Raw genomic sequence first — 15,759 nt, forward strand, 5'->3', positions numbered from 1 at the left:
AGGTGAAGTGACAGAACCACCAGGACACAAAGACCAGTAAAAGAGCCAAAAATAGAACCAATGTCTTCTCAGTTCAAGGCCTTCCCCCGCTATTGCCCACACTGCCTTTAATAGCCAGCCTTTCTAGCTATAGATGATTTATGCATTGTGGAGCTGGCCTCGTTACCAGCGCTTCACTCACCAGCGTGATTTGTTGACAATGAGAATATCATCCCCGAAAAGGTTTGGCAGCAAGTGATAGTGCTGACCAGCAATCCCAAATGTCACTCACTCGCTGTGGAGACAAAACATCATAGAGCGTTTTCTGTGGTGAACAGCACGCTGGAGAGCGAGGGAGTGTGCGAGAACAGGAATCTGACATTGTATGGGGTTCAACAGCAAACGTACGGGCACTGCTATTGCAGAGGCTTTTGTGGGCTGGTTGCCAGCGATAGAATCCATAGGTGGGCTCTGAGATGACAGGGCTAAGATAGCAAAAGGTTTGTATGTCTGCAGTGCTCACAGCTTGGAACACGGCAGGCATATCCTGAAGCTCAGCAGCAAGCATCTATTTGAGCACAATGAGTCCTTGGGAACTTCATTCAGGCTCGCTGGGATTTGTCACTGTCTTCTGGTGCTCGCTCGAAGCTGCAGAGTACTGTACATAAAAGGGAATTTCCTCCAGCTGAATCTGGACACTGGGCTTTGGTGAATCTTCATTTACATGTTGAGATACCTGCTAGAAAACAAATAGAGTCTGATCATGTTTCTCAGAGACACTATTCCTAGATTTCTCATGATGTCTGGGTGGCCGATAGAGTCCTGTGTTTTATTCATACAGCCATAGAGTCCAAGGTATGAATTAAGACCTACAGAGCCCTAGACATAAATTCCTTGTCTCTGTGACCCTACCCATTTGATGTGGCCTCACTCCTGCTTGGAGCAGTAATAAGCCATCTATTGGGCTAATGGAGGAAGGATGCCATCTCCACTCCCAGACCATTGTCAGCAGGAAGGGTTGTGTTGGCAGGGACCATCCCCTTCACCCCAAAGCATTAAGTTGAATGGAGAGTTCAAAGCTCTTGTTATGCTGTCTGCAGTGTTAGGCAGATGTAACTACACTCAGGTCATGTTTCCAATTTTTTCTTGCGACCATGAGGACTAGAAACTGACATTTTAATAATTTGAGATTCAGAGGTCGTGACGGACCCTAGGCAGAAGGGCCAGGGCAGGAGCCTGTATTCAACCAGGGTTATGCGTACCTCTAGGGGTACACAAGTTTTCATTAGGGGCTTCATGAGAAGAATCCTGTAGTGGTGGACAAAGGCTTTTATTTGGTCAGACTTGGCAATCTAATCATAGGTATATTATAACCCTATCTCAGATGGGGGTACATGGTAGACTGCATTATCTGGAAAGGGTACACAGCCTAGAAAGTTTGAAAACCACTCTCTGCCTTAATCCATCCCTGCAGATTCCCATTCTGAGTACCACAGGGGAAGCCATCTATTGGCACTTAGATGGCAAAAATTTGACTGAGAGAGGCTGGCTGAGTTTCATTGTGTGGGCTGATGCCCTACCAGCTCCATAGCTCTCTCTGCACAGCAGCTTGCTGTCTTTACAGTAAAAGGAATCCTGCTAGTGCAGGAACAGGTAACCCCAGGCAATGAGGCAGGAGGTGCACCGTACTGCTCTTCTAATAGTAGCAACATTCATGGCCACCTCCTGGGTAATAGCAGCATTCAGTTAAAATATTAGTCAGATGGGGGACAAGTTAGGCCTGGCTATTGTCCCCTTAGTGGCTGTGATGTTTGGGATAGCAGGTTACCTGGAGTGCTATAGAGTGCTTCAGTTTGCCAGCCTTTAGCTCCTCTGCTTTGCAGCCGCAAAGGGCAGACATTACCCCTCACTAAAGTGAACGCCGAAATCACTGGCCTAGGTTGTCAGAGGCTGGGTTCTCAGCACCCAAACATGAAGGCAGCCAACATCGCTAGTCACCGCTGTAAATCTTGCATGCTATATTGATGAGAATGTTGTTCTGCAGAAGGCAAATAAATAAGTTTAGGTAATTTTGCTTTGATTTGTGTAAATTTCATAACAGGCCTTGATACCTGTCTGTTTTGCCATTGTTTCATGACAGAAAATTGCTGGCTTCCTACGTTTAGGGAAGTGTGTTTATAACTTACTGATCAGTGTGGCTTATAGATGACATATGATACGCAGTCCTTAGAGGATATGAGTCTGTTACATGTCCCAGCCTAAGAGGTTGTTTATTTAGCTCAACCTGGTAGGACCCAGGCTTTTGGTTCAAGAAATCCCTGGTTCAACCCCTGGTGTCACCCAAGATGGTGGCTGTCACATAAGCAGGAGTTTGTCCAGGTTACACAATTTTCATAAGTATGCTACGGAGTTCTATATCCATGTCTGCCTGCTTGTCCAGGTACAGGAGCCCATGCGGATTCAGAACTCCACCCCCGAGGCTTGTCAAATCCAAACTGTCTGTCACTGACGGTCTTTAGGCACATATCTTCCTAGTGCTGCACTCTCTGATATTGAACTTTCTCCAGCATCACATGAAACTAGTGATGTTACACTGCAGAATTAGCACACGGGATGGTGATAACTCTCATTCAAGAAAAACTGCCAAGTGTAATATGACCCATTGCTCCGGACTGTCACTAATTGCAGTAACATTCAGATGGAATTTAATGTCTAGCCATCTTCCAGCTGTCTAACATTTGTTAAATCATACACTCACACCGGGAGTGAGGGTGGAGGGGGGCGTATTGTGTAGAATATCTGGCTGGCTGGCTAGCTATTGGTTTCCATTCCAATCCTGTTTTCAGTTACTCACAACTTTTCATCAGCTGAAATTTCCCTTGCTTGGTCTCTGCCTGTAGGTGACTAAATCTTGAAAAATGTTGGAACACAACCAGTTTTGTCATTTGGGGCACAACATTAAATAAATAAATAAACCCCCACAATCTTGCAGCTGGAGAGAAGGTTCACAAGAGGCCCAAGATTAACAAAACCAAACCCACTCTGCTTTTTCGTATTTACGTACACAATTCTTGTTGAACTAGCAGGTGGTAAACCAGCAAAATCCCTGCCCCCTTTCCTTAATGCAAATTAACAGTCTGTGAACTCCCAGCAACACTGCTCAATCAAATGGGTATTTTGCTTCTAAACCTCATTGGGGGTAAGCTCCAGTTGATTGCTTCAGCTCAGCATGGTGCTTCCAGCTCAGAGTCTGAAATCCCCTGCTACATGTACCCCTCAACATACGCCATGTCGATGCTGGCACAATAGGGTCTCCTGTTAGGACTACTGCTGTGGCAGAGAGGTGGTACCATCTTTAATGGACACCCTGTTATCAAACATCCAGACCCCTACTGCTGATGCACGTGGAGCTAGATCCTCAGCTTCTCCAGAGCATTAGTAGGATGGCTGAGAAGGAAAAGGATGACTGTGCACTACTTTTATATTGCCGGGATACCCCAGACTACGGGGAGCTGGCTTCAGCCGCAAGCATAACTTAGAGCAGCCTCAGAGTTGGTCTATGTTATGCAGCCAGCATGTTCCAGCTGTGTGTCTTTCTCCCTAAGCATAGTACCTACTCTCTGGCTGTTGTATCCTTGGTTTCAATGGAGCCAATTTAAGCCAGTACTGAGTGCTTTAGAAAAATCCCACCCTGAAGAGAGAGAGAGAGAGTGTGTGTGTGTGTGTGTGTGTAAATATATATACAATTTAGACATTCTATATAAAAGCTATGGTGAAAATTGCATGGTTAAGCACTTGAAAATTAGAAAACACCAAAGTATTGTGCAAACATATTACAATGCAATCTTTAATTACATAATCAAATACTAGTGCTTAAATAACACTGGATAATATTATATACCTTTTTATACAACTTTAAATATATGGTATGTAGCATCTTGTGATAGCGTATATGCCTCTGTGTAGACAAGTTTCTAGTAGCCTAAGTAGCTATGCGCATGTACACGTTCCTATCTTGATTGTTTCAAAAGTGGATTCTAGTTGTAAAGAATCAACCCACATAGCAGAATCAACAGCGTTTTTAAAGTCATTAGCCCAAGAGGCATACTCACTCCTAAACTCCTGGCCATGACAAGTAAAGGGGCACGCAAGCAATTTATGGCCAGCATTTTCAAACTGAGTGCATAAAGTCAGGGACTTAAAATACGTACTTAGGTAGGTGAATAAAAGAGACTTAATTTATATAAAGACTGAACACACAACTTACACCAAAATTAATGGCATAGGCCCTTATTTAGTTGCTGAGATATTAATTTGGGTGCCTGCCTAGCTTTAGGCTGGCATGGGAACAGCCATAATTTGGAAACTGGAATCTCTCTTGCTGGAATGGAGCTCAGCAGCCTTCATTTCAGGGGCTCTCGCTAATCAAGATTCCTGTGGGAAAGGAGGAATTCTACTTCCACAGTGCAGATTGGAATGTTGGTGATAAAACAGTGATGGGTGAGCTTGTGCCGACAGGAGCTCTGAGTGACAGAGATGCTGCCTCTCTGCCGCCTTAACAGCCGAATATTGTAGACAAATAGGAAATTCCCTTTGCTCCAGGAGGAGGGAAATACGAGTACAAAAGATTAGCAGATATTATTAATGTTTCAGTAGCACTCAGAGGCCATAACTGAGATCGTTGCCCCAGTGTGCTAGACACTGTTCAAAGACACAGTAAGAAACAACTCTTCCCCAAGAATCTAACTATCTACATAGACTTGACAATGGATGGGAGGGGAAACAGATAGGAAGCGAATTGCCCAAGGTCCCCAGGTAGGTCAGTGGCAAAGCCAGGACAGGGCAGATCTCCTAGTCTCAGTGTACAGCCCTAGCCATTCAAACCTGCTGCTTTTCTCCAGATGTTGCTTGCTAGATACATATTCGTTCATTTCAAGGAACCGTATTAGAAGGCTGCAAAAGGTCAAAACGCTGACATCCCTTTTGTGTGTAAAATCTCAAATTGTTCCATCAGCCTAAACCTGTGGCCTGTATACTGCCCCCCACCCCCCCGCATGGTGCAGAGAGGAGCAGATCCACCTGGAAAGCTGCATATGAGCTTGTGTTGCCCAATAGCCAAGTGGGGAAAGCAAGCAGAGCCAGGCTTTGAGAGCAGTGGCATGACAGCCAGCACGCTCCTTCCCAACACTGGCCCGGGTGTGGCAGGAAAAGTTGTAGAGACTGGAAGCAGCTGGAAGCAGCTTCAATTCCAATTACGTGCTCTTTGGCTCCTCCCAGGGTTCCAGAATGAACTGGTATCAGGGAGCCAATAGCTACTGGCTCTTCCAAACCATCATGCCGTGCAATGATAATATCGGCTAATATTGGCTCAATCTCGCCAAACAACTGCTGGGGTTCCATGGGGTTGGGGACATTCCCTTTGAGGCCTCTGGTCTTTCTTCAGTCTGCACCCCCCACCAGTCTTTGGATAGGGAGCATGTGCGCGCACTGTACTGCCAAAGGAGATGTCGAATTTGACTGTTAATACCCCACCCCCACGTGCACAGGAGGGAAGCATAACTATTTCACATCAAAGCCACTGGTAAAAGACAGAGATGAAATTTAAAGAGTCAGGACAGCCCTTGACACGAGTGGCCAATCAGCTGCTTACTGTATGCCATCTCCCTTTTAAATCTTGGGTTATCTTTTACTCACCCTATCTTTGATTATTTTTGGAAGAGTAGCTCTCATCCACCTTGTATATAAGTGATTTGTTTTCCATCCATCAGTCCCCACTCACTGTTATCAAGGGTGCTATATTCCAAGCCCTGCACCCATAAGTTAAGAGGAAAAGGAGGAGATCAGATCCTCAACTGGTGAAAATCAACATAGCTCTATTGCCTGCAAAGGTTTAATGCGAATGTACACCAGATCTGGCCTGGTCCAGTTTACCACCAAAAAAATTGATATCCTATAACATTTGCTTACCTTACCGCCAACAGAGTGTTGAAGTAATATGAATACAAAACATCTGTAGATGTTTTACTTAGTGAAAATGGATTCTGATCTACTACTGTTCATTTGTCAATATCAGTTAATAAAATTATGTCATTTAAATGTATCCAGGAAGTTAAATATTTTTTTTAATACAAGCAGCAAAGGTTTTGTTGTTGTGGTTTTAAATCTTTGTATTTCATTTTTAAATGTAACTACATATGTTGTTACACTATGTTTTTGCTATTCTAGTATGTGTATCTGATCTAGTCGTCATTGTCATTATTCTTTCATAGGTCTGTTATTTTCAATGTAATTAATAAACAGCTAGAAGTTTGTTAAGATATATTTTGTATTTCATAGATCGATAGATTTCAAGGCCAGAAGGGACGACTAGCTCATTTAGTCTGACCTCTATAACAAGGGCATAGAATTTCATCCAATTATCCCCACATTGAGCTCCATAACTCGTGTTTGACTAACGCTTATCTTCCAGAAAGTCAGCCAGTCTTCATTGTATGTTCTCTGATGTTTGCTTTCCTATATTTTCATTTGGTCCAATACAGTTAACACCAATCTGTCTGCTTCCAAGTGATCTAAACAGTTAGACTAAATTTTATCAGATTTGTCCATATTTGTTCTACTGGGCATATTGGCTACTCAGTGGTTGTAATTCGTGTCATATCTATTATCTGGTTTCTGAACTGAAGGGTGGACCTCTTCATCTATCATAATGTAATTTTCCGTTGGCTAAGAACAGAGAAATATCATTTTTGTAGATTTTTTTATTTGGGAAGGTGCTCAGCTACTACTGTGCCGAATGCTAATATTAGAACTAGATAGATAGGTAGATAGATCTAAGGATATATTTTTTTCTAGATTAACTCTTTCTATAAGCTTTAGACTATGTCTACATTTGGAGCTAGGGGTGTGATTCCCAGTTCATGTAAACATACTTGTGCTAGTTCTCATCCAGCTACCATGCTAACAGTAATAGTGTAATAAGGGTAGCACAGGAAGTAGTGAGTGACAGCATAGGTTTGCCATACTGGGTATGTAACCAGGTTCTGGCGGATTTGTACTCAGCCCAGCAAGACTGTGTGCTGCCCCAGTTACACTGCTATTTTTAGCATGCTAGCTCGATGAGTATGCCTGCACAAGCTGGGAACCACACCTCCACCTCCAAGTGTAGACACAGTCTTAGAATTCTACAGTTCAGTTATAGGCTGAAATTCCTTATCAACAATATCTGCTAGTATGAGTGATATCCTGGTCCCATTAAATCAATGGCAAAACACTGACTGACTTCAGTGGGGCAAAGATTTCATCCTATATTTATTACCTCTACCCAAAATCACATGTATCTGCATTCTAAAATCAAGGGCCTTATCCAAAGTTAATTGAAGTAAATGAGAGACACCATTGGCCACATAACTGCTTTAGCATCTAAAAATGGGTTTTATAGGAGGTCCCAAATGCAGAAAGATACCATGACATGTCCATGTATGACATCTGGGGTATTACTACCTTTCTTCTGCTTTGATTCAGGTTAACCTCCATAGTCATATCAGCTAGGGGAAGGATCACATAATAGATCAGGTATCTCTTAGTAATGTACATATTCTTGTTATCCATACATATATTTTGCTTTTTTGTGTGCTCATTCTGTTTCTATTGAAGTCAAGCCATTAATTTCCATGGGAGTAGGTTTAGGCCCTGTTTATTCAGTTTTGTAGTCTCATATCTCTTTGCCATTTGGCTGTAACTGGTAAAGCGAGATCAGCATTATAACAGGAAAATAATGTATACATGTCTGATCCTGCAAATACTTATGCGTATGCTTAACTTTATGTACTGTGGATTGTTGTAGTCAAGCTAATTGGATTACTCATACATGTAAAGATAAGCAAGATCATGGCCTTGGCCTAGAAATTTATTTTTGGTATCTTTGCCACTGTCAATATTAATTTTAACACATTCTCCTTTCCATTCTGCTGATTTCCCAGATATTGTGTAGTGCTTCTTTGTGTTCAGCAAAATAACTGGTTGACTGCTAAATTATATTTAAGTAATGATTGATTTAAATGTAACAGAGCCTTATTTTCAGTGCAATTGTGTTACTCCTTTATCTTGCCGACGTTTAATCGATACACATGGTGGGTTATCCCACAATGACGTTCATTGTCCATAAAACAAGTGGGATGACTTTTCTGTGCCTATGCTTCATGAATCATAGCTGCAAGGCTGATTTTAAGATGTGGGTTGAATTCAGCCCTCATTTAGTGCTCTGCCAGTAACATCCTAGATATTGTGCTAGAAGAGAAGTGTCATTCCGCGTTTATGGGAGAGAGGTGTTCCTGCTAACTATGTGTCATTTAACAGCATAAAATGGTACAATTTGGTGAGACTCTTGAGATGGGAAACATCAATATGGTGCGACTGCTTTGCTCAAATTCTATGAAAAGACGTTCACTGGCAAATGCAGTAGTAGTAAGGGCATGATGGAAATGTGTGTTGTTTTAACCAGACCCTTATTTATAAAATTAAGGCCTCTTTTAGTTCAGTGTGGAACATCAGAAAAAGGGCTAATAAGGTGTTGAATTTAGGCAGGGGAAAGGGTTCAAATTACTAGGACCCAGGAAGGTTCTTAAGCGTGTACATAACTTTAAGTACATAAAGAGTCCCGTTGATTTCATTCTTTCTGAGCATGAACGCTTTCCTGAAATGGAGCCTTGCACTGGTATAATTTCTTTGGCTTCAATGGTACTGGCAGAGCTGAGAAGAGAATTCTGCTCTGAATATATAACATACCATGCATTGCATTAAATGTAGCTAAATGCCAAACCTTTTCTGCCACCAGGATATGTCAGCAGCTCTCGAGTTCTGCTGATGAAGTCCTGGCATTTTGTTGTTTTAACTTTCCCTTGTGCATTAACGAACAGCTCTAGGGTAGATGACATTTCACATATTTTTCATATATGGACATGTTTAAACACCTAGCCCAGATAGATAACTGTGGAATTCATTGCATTTCATTCCTGATTCCGTTCTGGCCCTGGAATTTCAGGGACTGACTTGTCATAGTAGAGAATCAAGATAAAGGGAGTAAGTAGGACATGTTATTTCAAATACTGGTTTAAAAAATAAATAAAAGAGCAACACATCACAATAGCAAGTTAAATATAGAAATGGATTAGAGAGCCATTGTTTTCAGTCCTGCTAAATAAAACTGGATTCTCAAAATGGAATGCCACTTGACCTTTAATGTCTCATCAGTCCATGCTTGTATTTAACTGATGCAGGGAGGACACATTTCTCCTTGGAAGTGTCCTATGTCGACATGACAGTTGCTGCTGCTGGGTCACACAATGTACAGAAGGCATAAACCGAGCACTCCAGAACACAAGAAGGATTTTGCTGTGCATGGAGCCACACTGCTGGGGCCACAGAATGACAGAAGGTCTTTTTTCAACTTGTCTCAGCTTGTACTCTCTGCTGGCCAGCTCAGATCACCACCCATACTCAGGCATTCAAAAATCACTTACTTTGAAGTGGAAATCCTTGATGCGCAAAGTAAGAGGCAGATCTGTGTGGTGGATAAGGTGAGTGTGTGTCATTTTCGGCGCACTGCTGAGTGTGTGATTCAAAAGATGCCGTTATGGTTTACTTTTTCCTCTAGTGTAATATTATTCTAACATGGATTTAATCTTGTTCATCCTACTGGGACATACTCAGAATGTCTCCTAATTCACTGTCCTTTGGTTCTTTTTCCTCATGTTCCAAAGCCTTTGCAAATAAATATGTTTGGACTTTTTAAACCTGCTGACTGGTCATCAGAATCAAGCAGATACTTTGCTTAGGTCTTAATGTTTATGAGATTGCAATGTTTATTTCAGGGCCTAATACTTAAACAGGCACTTTAGAAAAGGCAATTCAGTTTTATAAGATATTTGCAAAGATTTGAGTCACTGCAGTAGTATAGGTTCTTTCTAGTGTCCAAATGCATTCAGTGGAAACCTCATTTATCCAAAGGGGAAGCAGGATACAGAATAGATTTTCACGAAGGGTAGTTTGGCTAAGAGAGATTTTTGTGTTAATGACATACATCCTGGGGCTTAAGTTACATTCAAAGTATGGACAAGTGTGGCAAAAGGATGGGATAGGATTGGATTCTACCACATAAGTAAATGCTGGCTTGAGAAAACACCTCAAGAGACTTTATCTAAAAATAAATGTCTTCATCACAGATTTCTATTGCAGATTCAGATGCTGAGTTCCCCAGGGCTTTTGGGAAAAACAGGATAATTCATTTTTGCACAGGGAATATGTGACTATGTGGACTCAAGAGTGGTCAAGTCAATGGCATGGCTTAGATGTGTTCTTTGCAAATATAGGATATAAGTACAGAAGCATAGGATTTTCTGTAGCAGAGCTGCCCACTGATACATTCAAAGCTATTTATTAATGTTGGATAACTACAAATAGAAAAGCTGGAAAAAAATCAGCATTGAGTCAATGGAACTATACAATGACCAATTGTATTTTGCAATTTTCCTTGCAAAATGCAGAATATTGCTTTAGAGTATAGAACATTAGCATGGCACAGCAGAATTATAAAACTTCTCATTTGGCTAAACAGTAATGGTTTATTATGTTCCTCACTGAAGAATCTTGTTCCCCTTCACTGGAACAAGTAACTCAGACTTCTAAAGATATTTATTTTAACATCTTTTATAACTGCAAGCTGGGATGCACCAAAAATTTTCCAGTGTTCATGGTCTTTCAAAGCACCATTCTGTAGTATAGATATATAGTTCATATTAAAGACATCCATTAGTTTGTATTAATGTTGCAAAATATTTAATGATAAAGATATAATAAATTATATATTATTATTTAATGTGTGATCATGTCTGTACTGCAAAGCTAACTAGATCTCATATAATAATAATAATAATAATAATTAATAATGTTATTTTGAAAATATATTGAATAAAGTCTCCAATCTCCCCCCCAAAAAACACTTAAACATTTACCTAACTTTAAATTCATCAGTAGTCCCATTGACTTTATGGAATTTACTGCAATGGGAGCAGAGTTACGTGAATGTTAAGCACCTTTGAAAAATCTCACCCTAAATGACTTGTCTAAACATTACTGTGGTGTTCTGGAATAGCTACGGGCCAGGAGGCCTTGGTTTTAGTCCTGATACAGCAGAACCCCGTTTATCTGCTCTAATTGGGACTGCGGCCAGATCGGCTAATCAAAAATCCAGATAATCTGGAGAATGGGAATGTGCAAGGCTGCAGCGCTAAAGGAGAGAGACCCCACTTCTGGACCTGTGTGCACTGGTTGTTCCATTAATACAGAGAAACGAATAATGTAGGGTCAGATAAATGGGACTCTATGGTACTGATTTTTGGGCTTCCTTGAGATATAACCTCCCAAAACCTTAGGCTTCCCTTCTTCAAGAGAGGACTCATAGTAATTACCCACTTCATACCTGGGTGACGGTTGTGACATGCTCCATAAAAGCCGAGTAAAAAAGGCTCAGTTACAGAGAGGGCAGCTGAATTCATGAGCTTGTGGCGTCCAGTCAGAAAGCCAGGGCCACCTGCGCACTGGCTGCCAGGAGCGGCTCCCCTACCCCGACCTCCAGGCATTGTACAAGAGATCATTGAAAAAATGACACAAGCCTCAGATTTCCAAAGGAGGAGTTTGCATGTCCAATTCCCATTCATCTGCATGTTCAAACCCCGTAGTAGACTATGGAAATCCCCTTCCAAAGCAACTCAAAGGCAGAGATTAATACATTCATTCTCTATTGCAACTAGAGCTCTTTGGTATCAGTGCACCATATTTCTATAGTTTATTACAGCAATGAAGAGAACGTTTCACTAAATTTCACATAACCTGCTGCTTAATTAAATGGAGCATAGACACAGACCTAACATGACACTTCTAATGTCTGCTTTCTATTTCTAACATAATTGCTATTAACTTCACTTCTCAGCACTATGTGCAATTATTTCCTGTCAAGATTAATAATAGGCGGGCACACCATGCACATATTTTAAAATATATATATTCTTATTCCGTCATTGCAAATTGTTAACAATTCAGAGTATGCTGCTTAGCAAATGCATGTGTAACATTCCCAGATTAATAAATCTGACTGGAAAACTAAATCAGTAATGACAGAGCAAGTGCCTCTTATTCTCTCACCCTTATGGAGGATCAGGTGGAGGGAACCGATGATTAATCTATCTGAAGATAAGTACCAGGCATTGCTACTCGATGGGTTAGTTGTCATCATTACACTGGCACAGAAATCCCATTAAAGTTAATAGAAGATCTGTGCATTCAGTAAGGAAAATCCTAGTGCTGTAGACTGTATAACAAGGAAGATAGTCTTGTGGCTAAGGCATCAGAGTAGGATTTAGGAGATGTGGGTTCAGTTAATCAAACAGACTTCCTGTGCGATGTTGGGTAAATACTTGGATTACTCTGTGCCTCAATTTGCCTCCTGTAGAATAATAATAATTCCTTTTTCTTGTCTATGTAGACTGTAAACTCTTTGAGGCTGGCTCTTAGTACATGTGTGTAGCATGCCTTGCACAAAAAGGGCCTAATCTTGTTTAAGCCCCCTTTGTTTATTCACTGATAATGATAATGGGATATTTAAATATAGAGATGTTGACTGATTCCTTCTTTCTCTTAATATCTCTGGAGGAAAGATGCCAGACCGTAGTTGCACAAAGAATAAAGTTTCTGCAGGGAGAGGTATAAGAAAGGAGGATTAAGAGTAATTCAGCGGTGCCAGTACCAAATATTTAAAAATTGTGAGTCAGGAGTTCCACCCCTCACTCCCCAAAAAATCATGAGATTGGCTTAAAAATCTTGAAGTGTAAACACTAATAATTGTTAGGTTCTTTTTACATTTATTATGGTGTCTGTGCTTGTAGGATACACTTCCTTCAACTTTTCAGGCTTTTCTTTGAAACCATGAAGGCTAGAAATATATCTTTTTAAAGTTGAAATTCTCACAAAATCCCCTGTCTCTGGGAGCTGAGGCTTTAAGAAAAGCATCTGATATTGCAAGACTCATGATAAAATCCCAACAGTTGGCTGCACTGGTAATACATTCTGCATAGGCATGTATGCCATAGATGCGCTCTACACAATGAATGATACTTAATGCCTAGCTCTTGGGACTCTGCTATGAATGTTGTTATACAAGTGAAGTGAGAGACAGATAAAAATAGCTGCACTCGAGGATCAGAGCCCTATCGTACTGTGCACTTTACGCACATATTGTGAATAGGCAGTCTGAGACTCAAAGAGCTTACAATGTATATCAGATTTAGCCTGCAAGGTGATGAGCATTCAAGCATTGGCATGGTTTGCACCCTCAGCAAGTTTGCAGATGACACTAAAATGGGAGGAGTGGTAGATACACTGGAGTATAGGAATAGGATATAGAGGGACCTAGACAAATTAGAAGATTGGGCCAAAAGAAACCTGATGAGGTTCCACAAGGACAAGTGCAGAGTCCTGCACTTAGGACAGAAGAATCCCATGCACCGCTACAGACTAGGAACTGAATGGCTAGGCAGCAGTTTTGCAGAAACGGACCTAGGGGTCACAGTGGATGAGATGCTGGATATGAATCAACAGTGTGCCCTTGTTGCCAAGAAGGCTAACGGCATTTTGGGCTGTATAATTAGGGGCATTGCCAGCAAATCGAGGGACATGATCATTCCCCTCTATTTGACATTGGTGAGGTCTAATCTGGGGCACTGTGTCCAATTTTGGTCCCCACACTACAAGAAGGATGTGGAAAAATTGCAAAGAATCCAGCGGAGGACAACAGAAATGACTAGGGGGCTGGAGCACATGATTTGTGAGCAGAGGCTGAGGGAACTGGGGTTGTTTAGTCTGCAGAAGAGAAGAATGAGGGGGGATTTGATAGCTGCTTTCAACTACTTGAAAGGGGGTTCCAAAGAGGATGGATCTAGACCGTTCTCAGTGGTGGCAGATGATAAACAAGGAGTAATGGTCTCGAGTTGCAGTAGGGGAGGTTTAGGTTGGATATTAGGAAAAAACTTTTTCACTAGGAGGGTGGTGAAGCACGGGAATGGGTTATCTAGGGAGGTGGTAGAATCTCCTTCCTTAGAGGTTTTTAAGGTCAGGCTTGGCAAAGCCCTGGTTGGGATGATTTAATTGGGGGTTGGTCCTGCTTTGAGCAGGGGATTGGACTAGATGACCTCCTGAGGTCCCTTCCAACCCTTATATTCTATAATTCTATGTAGCCCAATCAAGCAAAACATTGAAGCAAATACTCAATTGTAAACATATGACTAATCCTGTGGATGTCAGCTGGACTGCTCATGGGCTTAACTTTAACCATGTGCTTAAGTATTTTGTTGGATCAGGCTAGAACACTCTGCCCTTGCAAGATTGAGTCCTCGTAACACAGGCTAGACTGTTCTCAGTGGCGGCAGATGACAGAACAAGGAGTAATGGTCTCAAGTTGCAGTGGGGGAGGTTTAGGTTGGATATTAGGAAAATCTTTTTTCACTAGGAGGATGGTGAAGCACTGGAAAGGGTTACCTAGGGAGATGGTGGAATCTCCTTCCTTAGAGGTTTTTTAAGGTCAGGCTTGACAAAGCCCTGGCTGGGATGATTTAGTTGGGGATTGGTCCTGCTTTGAGCAGGGGGTTGGACTAGATACCTCCTGAGGTCCCTTCCAACCCTGATAGTCTATGATTCTGTGAATCCAGGAAAGCTTCTCTATTCCTGTTTAACACTTAATATGTGCTACACTTGAAGCAATTTATGAATATGGGCATAGGACAGGATGGTGAAGTGAGTTCCAAACATTTTATCAGTATGTATTTGTAATGTGTGTATTATTCATGAATGGTGAAGCATGAGTGTATTCTACAAATGAATGTCAGTAAAAATGTAGTCATATATTTAAATTAAATCCCAAAACACTTCTAAAGAAGGCAGAGAGAGGAAGGGTTCCACCTGTAGTATCAGTGGTATTTATGGTGGGGAGAATATTTTAGTATTTTTGTATTGGGAAAACCTCAGAGATTAGATGTTATAGGGAAAAGTCTGGAGATTTTTTTGAGTAATTTCAAATGATCCTATCTTAGAAATGTTTTTGTCTGGTTATTCTTCAAAGTTTCCCCAAACTTCTCTTCTAGGAGGAGACCAGGCACTCAACATTTTAGACACAAAGGGTTTATTGTGAAGACATTAGAAAATTGAGGGGAGGAAAGCCCAAAAAGATGTGACCAGGCTCAAACAGAAGTTCTGGGGTTCTAAGCGGGAATCACTGGGTGAGATTTATTGACTTGTGTTTATACAGGAGGTCCAACTAGATGACCATAATGGTCCCTACAGGCCATAGAATTTATGACTCACTCCCCACCCACTTGCTCACAACAGACTGTGATTCCTGTTCTCCTTCCTAAAGCTGGGTCACAGTCTGCAGGGGAGTGAGAAGGTCAATATAGTTTGTTAAAGCTTTTTTTTTTTTTGTTCAATATAAAACAATATTGTCGCCATGCCAAGATTTGTGTTGGGTTTCTTTTGTACCCTCACTTTTCCCATTTTGGCAGTGAAAAGGTATGGGGAGGAGGAGAGTGAAGGGAAGGAAAAAAGAAAAGAGAGGAAGAAAGAAAATCCCAAAAGCTAGTCAGTATGTATGTACATGGGGAACAAAAAATTGATAATGGGCTTTTCAATCTATCTAGAAAAGGTGTAACTAGAGCCAAGGGTTAGAAGACAAATTCC

At 41.3% G+C, this 15,759-nt stretch overlaps 1 protein-coding gene across 3 annotated transcripts in view; it reads left to right on the forward strand.

The window, feature by feature from the left end:
- The first annotated feature begins 9,288 nt into the window (after positions 1-9,288).
- The window catches only part of TECRL (trans-2,3-enoyl-CoA reductase like), a 117,792-nt gene continuing 111,321 nt past the window's right edge, over positions 9,289-15,759 (forward strand). For all 3 annotated transcript variants that reach the window (XM_030563724.1, XM_030563725.1, XM_030563726.1), the window contains exon 1: positions 9,289-9,554. In XM_030563724.1, the coding sequence (XP_030419584.1) occupies positions 9,321-9,554 (234 nt within the window). In that variant the 5' untranslated portion in view covers positions 9,289-9,320. The remainder of the gene's footprint in view (positions 9,555-15,759) is intronic.

The sequence above is a fragment of the Gopherus evgoodei genome, chromosome 5 (assembly GCF_007399415.2).
Source record: "Gopherus evgoodei ecotype Sinaloan lineage chromosome 5, rGopEvg1_v1.p, whole genome shotgun sequence".
NCBI classification, from domain to species: domain Eukaryota; kingdom Metazoa; phylum Chordata; order Testudines; family Testudinidae; genus Gopherus; species Gopherus evgoodei.